The 8,557-nt window shown below is 48.1% G+C and overlaps 1 protein-coding gene across 1 annotated transcript in view; it reads left to right on the top strand.

Moving 5' to 3' along the window:
• Positions 1-2,444: 2,444 nt before the first annotated feature.
• The window catches only part of LOC126569568 (uncharacterized), a 6,341-nt gene continuing 228 nt past the window's right edge, over positions 2,445-8,557 (top strand). The window contains exons 1-2 of the mRNA XM_050226755.1: positions 2,445-2,581; positions 7,629-8,557. The exon at positions 7,629-8,557 is cut by the window's right edge and continues 228 nt beyond it. Coding sequence (XP_050082712.1) covers positions 2,579-2,581; positions 7,629-8,498 — 873 coding nt within the window. The 5' untranslated portion in view covers positions 2,445-2,578 and the 3' untranslated portion in view covers positions 8,499-8,557. The remainder of the gene's footprint in view (positions 2,582-7,628) is intronic.

Genomic DNA, 8,557 nt, shown 5'->3' with positions numbered 1-8,557 from the left:
GTTGAACCGTAAATTCGTTCCGCCACCACGCGAAAGGTCGTCGCCGAAAAGCGTTGATAGAAAACGCTCTGAAATCAATTGGATCCACGGCCGGAAAGTGTCAATTTTTGGCAATGACCATAGCGCAGCAGGGGTGTTGCATGTTTTTTTTTTGCCTTTAAAATTTGTCATGTTGTGTTTTGTTTTTCGGTTAGATACAACGTTTCGATTACTGTTGCGAAGCGTCGGAGGAAGGGAATTCCTTTTCGGCTTTCGATTTCGGTGCCTGTCACATTCATCTGAACACCAACCAACCTACGTGAGCGGTGGGATGACAAAATCTAGTGACAAATTTGCATAAACGATTCCCAAGAATCGTAAGGTGGGTAGACTACAGTCCTTGTTTGTTTTAGTTCATCCCTGGTTTAATGTGGGGTAGGTGAGATCTAAACACTGGAGTCAACATCCCGTACAACAGGGAAGGGAACTCGGAAAAGGGATAGAGTAGCTTACGGGTGCACGCTACGGCCGACTTTGCCACGTGGCAAATTTGTAATGCAAATCGGGGTTTTTCCCAAATGGCCACAGCACCGTAAGGTCGGGGTGAAATACCAAAACGCTTCTTAATCCTGAGTCTGGTTCCAGGGCACATTGCCTGAATCTTTTACTTTAATGTGAAGCTTGTTCATGCTTTGCCCCGCAGTTACAAGTTCATCTATCATCCAATCACCTTGTTGCTGGAATTCAGTTCACACCGAAAGGTGACACATACTTCAGGTTCAACACGCCAACAGCATCATCGCTGTGAGCCGTAACCAACGGCTTCCCAAGAATCTCGGTAGCATCCGTCCCTGGCATAATCAATCCTCGGTGCTGCGAGACCGTGCGTAATGATTTACTGGCATCTGTGTCCACAACACACAGTGAGAGAAGGTAAAACTACCCTACGGCGAACTTCTCACGAAGCCTCCAATGCTTTTGCCAGTTTGTCTGGTGTTTGGGTCGCTGCATGGCCAGCGTCCAGCATTGCGGATCGTGCTGCTCAGCGGCCGCTTGTTGCTCGGCGGACGCGGTCGAGCGAAGGGTGATAAATTTGCTGTAAAGGCCCCAGAAGCCGTTAACCGCTTCTGCTCATTCATTAATAGACCATTATTCGGTAGCTTGCCGCGGGGCAGGGTTTGCTTTCACAAGACCCCAGGGGGAGGTCTGATGCCCTCTGGGTGTTCTTTGGTTTTATGAGAAAATCGTGCCTCTGAGGGGTAGATCGGTTATTCTCTCGGATTCAATCGATGTTCGATAGAAATCAAAATCTTTACTCAAAACATTAGCAAAAAGCAAAGCCCTCTAGATCGAGAGCAGCAGGGAGGTTGATGCAATTCTAGGCGCGGTTAATGGATGGCACAAATCAACGAAATACCAAATGATGCTGATAGAATTGACCTTTTCTATTAGAAGAGTTTAGCGAAACCTGGTAATAAAACGATCATCGATCATCAACCGGGGGAGTAGCCCCCTGTTCTCGAGCAGTGAAGGTAAAAGCACCAAAGCCAATAATCATAATTATCATCTGTCTGCCGGGCGCCCTATGGCGATCAACTCGTTCCAATCCCCGAGGTGTTTTGGGTGTGATGAAAGCCATTCCTCATAAAAAAGAAACTCCATTTTCTACGCCACAGAACCCTCCGATCGTCGGTTTGACATTGTAGCAGTATTAAAGCTTTAAAAAAGAAAAGAACAAAAAGAAACCCGACAAACCGATTGATCCGTGCTCTCGTCGCTCCAACGAACGACATCAATGCAAACGATAGCAGCAAGTGACGAACTCGGCCGGCGGCATCGACTCGACCGAGTGCAAGCGAACATGCCGAAGCCACATCGTCTGTCTGATCGTGTGTCAAAGGTGCAGCTCTCGCGATGACAAGACAGAGCATAAGGCGCCTCCGACCACCTTAAAAACTGAAACACGCCACGAAATAGTACCCGAACGGTAGAGCAAATAATAAAACAAAAGTCATCACCGGCTCCATCACCAGCACTTCTCCAGCGGTCCCGGGGTTCCCCACCCTTTAACTAGTTCGCTAGCGCGATCAGTGGCACATTGAAGACCGAATCCTGCACGATCGAGCACGAGACAGAAGGGGCGTCGCTCGCTAACTATTATAAAGTAAACTTGTTTCGGTCAGGGGTTTTCAGTGCAAATTTGTACGTCTAGCGTTTTAGTGGCGCAAAAACGAGCGGCGTGGTGTGAAGAGTGTGGATCCAAATCTGGGCTCAGAGTGCATTACGGCGGTACAGTGGTTCGACGACGTTACATACATGTGAATGCTTGAGAGAGCGTGAATCCCGTGACACTGAACACTGATTAAGATCCTCAGAATTCTATGCTAACCAGTGCTTGTGTTAGTGTTGCATCGAAAATATGTGTTTCGCTCTTCAATTGAACGTCCAATCTTGATTGTGTTGCAAACATTTCTGGATACATTCGCTACCTCCACTGTACCGTACGTGTGTGTCCTGCTAAGCTGACCTGCCGCAGTCCTGTTTCTACTCTTCTTCATAATCCCGCAATTCTATCCAGTCCCGGCACAGGCAGAGCAAAATGGTAACTCTAAGCGTGTAGGTCCGCCAGACCGGGGTTCATTATTGCGTATGTTTGCAGAGCTGTACGCGATCGTCTAAGCTAACTAGTTAGACGATCGGACCCGTAGCTCATTGTAAACAGCTTAAGTGATGGCTATGAATTCCTTTTTCGGGGCCGATGCGTTACCAACGGCGTAACGTCCGGTTATAGAGATGAACTTTACAAGCATTTACTCACAACGTTACACTCCTTAATACCTTTCATTTTCAAATTGAGCTCGTGACTTACTGGGCGACAGGTAGTCGTGTCTGGTTGTGCATCAGATATTGAGCCCCCAAACTAGGTTAGGGTTGTGTATCATTGTAGTCAAATGTAGCTACGGCAGGCAGGTAGCATGCATTCTCAGTTGTCGCGTAACGAAGCTGTACATTTGCTCCATCTATGGTGCGTGTCCAGGGGCACAGCCGATGTGCCAAACATGCTAAACCTTTAAGAACTTCCAACGTATACCGAGGCGAACCCATTCGTGATGCAGCACACGTGAAAGGGTGTCGAGTGGAATACGGGTGACCGAGTAAGGTGTCGAGATATCGGCAAGTTGAGGTCAATTTTCTGAATGTTCTTTCGAATTGAAAGTGTTAGTACGAAAGTGTAGACTACCAGCACACCTTCTCTTATCTGATTGAGATCGATGTTAGATGATAAATGTGTTGTACCTACCGTCCCTTCCACATCGCGAATGGTCGATGAAAGCTATTAGTGGCTGTAATAGTTAACCCAGGAGCTGCTATTTGGTCCTAAATTTGTTGATTCTAATTTTAATCCGATACCGATTGGAGATATCTTCGGCGAGATAGTACATTTTGATTTAAACGTAATATTGGAAGAAATGAAGCGATGAGGCCAGTGTTTACGTACATTTTGAACGGCAACAGTTGTGCGTCAGTTTCTTGAGGCAATGATGTATCAGTTTCGAGCGCCAGTTACCCATAATCAGTATCGCATCCGTTTCAACATCCAATTAATAGTGTCGACGCAGAAACGGAAACAACAGCCATCACCAGCGCTATCACACCTTCACCAAAGATGAAGGTTAAATGCTCCAGTTGTCAATAAGTTACCGGTGGATTTTCGTAGTAGGAAAGCGGGTCAGGTGTTCCCTTGAGCACTTCCGACAAAACGGGTGACACACGGCGACGATGCCGAGCTCACATATTTTACCACAAACCAACCTTCGATTGCTACATCCGTCACACGGGTTGAAGAGATGATTTTTTCATCCGGTTCACGACCCTGAAGCGTGCAAAAGCTCCCCGAACGCTATCAAACATAGCTTCACCGCTCAACAGCCTGCCACCGGATGTTAACAAGGGTACACGGGTATGGATTTTGGTTTAATGCTTGGAAGATTACTTACTTACTTGCACTTATATTTCAAAATCATTACTTATCATTGGGACCACTAGTAGATTCATATCATAAACATAACCATCGAAAACCATGGCATCAGTGCTTTGAACATTCCATCGATTTCTCGTCTCGTGAGATGCATAAAGCAATGGATGCACAATTCGAACACCAGGCGAAGAGATTCTAGGAATTCAAACGTTTTCCGTGAGGCAAAAGTCTGCTATTGAAGCGTATCACTTTGAATCGCCAGCATCGTTTCCAGAACATTGATCGAACGTCGAGCTCGTCAATGTGAACGAAGCTCTGTTCTGGACATTGTATATGCTTGTTATGCTGTGATCCTTAAGCGCAAAACTGCCGCTACCATATCTGAACTGGATTAAATTGTATAATTAAACGAGTTCAGATAACCGTGCTCTTTGGTTTGCTAGTGAGCAGTGCAAACCTTGAACCTATTGGCAACGAACTCGTAATTGGAAGCCCATCAAGATGATGATAGCATTTGACGATAATATGATTGATGCTCTAGCCTTGCGCTGCATCGCGTTGTTAGAGGAGTTACAGTTTATTTTGATGGGAAACCATTATGCCAAAGCTACTGCACCGATCACGTTCACGTTGCTCAAGTGATGTATCATTATTGCTTTGGATTGGAATTTTTTTATTGAAAAATTGTATCTATCCGCAGCATGCGCGCAAATGGTCAATGTTATCTTCTATGCTCTTTGCGATAGGTTGAGGTTTTCACTGTAATCCATCTAGTTAGCTCTCGTCCTCGATACACGATGTAACACACAGATTGATTGCTTCCTGCACTCAAATCTAAATTCTCGGACACAGACACGTGCAATCATCCGCGCCTGTCCTCTCGCATTACTCCACCAAACAGGGGGGGTATCGAAACTGTCTCACCTAAAACCATGCTTTACACAGAAATCTCTCAACACCGATGGTGATTTACGTGACACATTTCCCAGTGTGCCATGGAGCTGTGTTAGAGCATTGCCCGGGGCAGACACGGGTCCATGCGCACCTGAAAACGACCAAACCGTCACCTTCCGCTGCTCCTTCGCGGTTGTGTGAGGTCAGTTTGCGTCAGTTGCAACAATTTCACCATTCCCGGCCACCGGTACCAGCGAATTCGACATAACATTCTCCGAATCCGTCCCACGGCTCTGGCAGCGTGAAACCGGGTTAGGTGTCGTTCATTTGAAGAACTCCATCATCCGCCGCGATGGCGGAATGGACACTATTCTGAGCAAACAAAAGTGAAAAGAAATGCAAAAACTCGCGTTGCACCGTCAATCGCTGACGTGTACCAAGAGCAAAAGCAGGTTCGCGAGTGAGTGACGGACTAACAGCGGCAGCAGACAGCGCCGTCGATGTCTGGGCGTCGATTAACTCGTCGTACACATGGGCTCAGACGATGCTCGGTCATCTCGTCGCATGGTCACCGGTACCCGCCGAGGGCATTACCCCTGTGGGACAGGCGGCAAAGCTGACTCAACTCGAATGTAGCGTCGTACCGGGTCAGAAACGTCTACAGACCCCGATTTATCATCGCTGATACCATTCGCGACCTGATTAGACACAGTGCCCCGAAGCCCAAGAACTGGTTTGTGCACCCAGCGGGAGATTCTGAGGAGCCAGACCCTGGAGCACCTGGAGGCAATGAACGAATCATGTCTGCGAAAGGGAAAGCAGGCCCCGTTTGCTGGACCGGACCGAAGGGACATGTGCGTAGCGATAAATTGAATTACATATTATGTAACCAAGGTACGGTCGCAGCACTCTTCGATCTGGGTTAGTATCGGTTAGACGAACCTGAGGGTCCGTTGGGTCTGGATGTTGGATCACTTTCGATACGTTTGCGTACACGGCAAGCTGTCACCGTGGGCACTGGGTCACTGGGGGGAGGTCTGGTTTGATCGGTACGATTCAAAGCGGCCCTGTATCGCGTGGAGCTGCCGCACTTGATCCAAACAGTATTCTAACAGTAAACCTATATGCGCAATGAATGAAAGTGTTTGATTGCGTGGAGCGCGTAATTCAATTCATGCGATCCGGCGAACCTCAGGACATCAATACGCAGATGACGGTGCTTCACGTTTTTCTGCAAAGTGCCCCTTCCATTTTAATTGTAAATGTGCCAACATTTACGCACGAACTTCATTCACGGTCTTCTGATCGCAAATAGTGCACGAGGCCACTTAGCACAGGCTGCGGTCTTCAATTTAATTTGACTTCCAGCAGACTCCGCGAGGATTCGCTTCGCGCCACATTTGCTGTGCTGCAGTGAAGTAGAGGGCTTTGGGTTTGTTTTAAGACCCTAAGGCTGCTCAAGACACGCTCACCCTAATTGGGGCAGTAAGCGGTTCGCGGTCAATCTGTGTGGCTGGTCGCGGTTTCTGGGGCCAAAATTGAATGACCATAGCACGGGTGAATGGGCCACGCAGGACGTTATAGCGTGCCGGTTTCCCAGGACTGGAAGACCGCCTCTGCCACTTGCAGTGACGAACTCGAAATGAAAGTCATGGCTTAGCCTAAGCCGATGTGTTGAAATGGTCAATCAAAGTTAATCGCGTCGCCAGTTCCAACGGCCACGCGCAATTTTACGCGACAAACGCCACCCGATCGTTAGACCGTTAGATCCCTCTCTCTTTCTTTCTTCTACTCCCTAGGTTAACGATGGATTCATGATCATAATTGGAAATATGGACCACACCACTGCTGGGTGCCCTCACCGTGGGTTCCTAAGGGTTCTCCTCATCCCCGTGCGTTGCTTGCAGAAAATTGCCGTGTTGTAAGCTCAACCTCCACATCTACGTCCTTGATGTGCGATTATGCAATTGGCAAAAACGACTAAACGATTCACTTAAAAAATTTACGCGAACGCAACAGAGTCTTGCCATAACGTGATATAATTTTCACTTTAACCAACACAAATCTGTTTGGTAAATGTAAAAAAACTGCATCTCTTCTTGATCAGAATGACGACCCGAGCGCCATATCGGAGCATCTATCACGTCGGATTAACAATCTGCTCATTACGCGTAGTTGCGGTGGCAAGAAGCGCATCACCAGCGGCACGGCATCCTTGGTTCACACCACCGTGACACCACAGACCGGATCTTTACGGCGCACCTTGAAAATGCCTTGGGCCTGTGTCCAATGAAATGCGAAAGGAATGCCGATGGCATGCGATAGGAAAAGTCAAGTGCAGGTTGAGCGGAGCCCCGAGCCGAACAGCTTAAAATGGCTCAGCATTCGATCGTAAATGAAGATGTGAAATATGTTTTCGATGACGCGCGATCGCATCGCTGGATCGCAGAAGCGTGATGTTGATGATGATGATGATTGTGATCTTATACATGAGATTATTATATGGTGGTGTTTACGTGGTGCTGCTCCTTCTTGGTTGCAGGTGCCCTTTATGCCATTTGAACCAAAGCATGAAACGTGACTATGGTTCATTGTACTGCTCGTCGTTGAATTTGGAAGAAATTTAAGATCTTTACCAATGCACAGTTCGAATTGTTTGAAATGGATTAAGGGGATTGTTAAGTTGCTCGCAAATGTAAAAGGGTGGGTGTAAAAGGGTAAAGTTTACTAGCAGTTAATGTTTCTTTGAATGGTTTTCTTTTCTTCCCATCACCAGCCACCGTTAGCGACATGCTTTCTACTGTTCCTTTTGGTTGCTGCCTACCACAGCGGTGTATCGGCGAAAGGAATCAAGCAGAAGCGCCTCATCATTGATCTGAGCGATCGTTTGCTGACCGTCACCGATCCTACCGTCTACCACTACCACCAGCGACCCATAACGACACCCTCCTACCCGACGCACTCCTTCTACTCATCTGCTGCCGTTGCTCCCTCACCGTACGGCCAGCTACCCTCAACACGAGCCCTCGCTCCCTTGAAGCCGCCAACACTCTTCAACGGCAATCTGTTCCAATACTCGAACTACGGCTCTCCGTTCCCCTTCCTCAATGGCAATCATCTTAATCTGGGTGACGCTGAAACGTACGTTGCCGATGGACGCATCCTGAAGCAGTATTCCGTGATGGAGTTCCACGCTGAGGAACACGAACGCAACCTGCACCATGAGCGCCAGCATCTGCTTCAGAATGCAAACCCCTTCCGGACACAGTCTCAGCGTGTTCCGTACCCGGCGTACCTTGCCAAATTCCCCAGCACGTATGACCCACTTTACACTGGTTCACCGTTCGCAACCCAGCTACCAACGTCCTACCCCCAACTTCCTCAGCTAGCAGACACTTTCAATCCTCGATTCGGTGTGCAGCACGAGCAACAGCGTTCACCGTTGCTGACTCACAACCATGGGCCGATTGCGCTAGGATCCGGATCGCTCGGTTATATCCACGGACCAAACGGAGTCACCGTTGGGTCTGGTTCGTTAGGATACATAAGCCACCAGCAGCATCGAGAGACGCTGGCAGAGTTGATCGAACGCAAAAAGTCCAAGCACCTTCCCGGCCCTCTAACTTTCGGCCATAACCATAACTGAAGCACCGCGAGGATACAGGCTCCACTCGCCTGGAGCATACAAACAAATGGTTATAGTTC

The sequence above is a fragment of the Anopheles aquasalis genome, chromosome 2 (assembly GCF_943734665.1).
Source record: "Anopheles aquasalis chromosome 2, idAnoAquaMG_Q_19, whole genome shotgun sequence".
Taxonomy (NCBI): domain Eukaryota; kingdom Metazoa; phylum Arthropoda; class Insecta; order Diptera; family Culicidae; genus Anopheles; species Anopheles aquasalis.
Note: the sequence above shows the minus strand (reverse complement) of the source record. Positions and strands in the feature narration are given on the sequence as shown.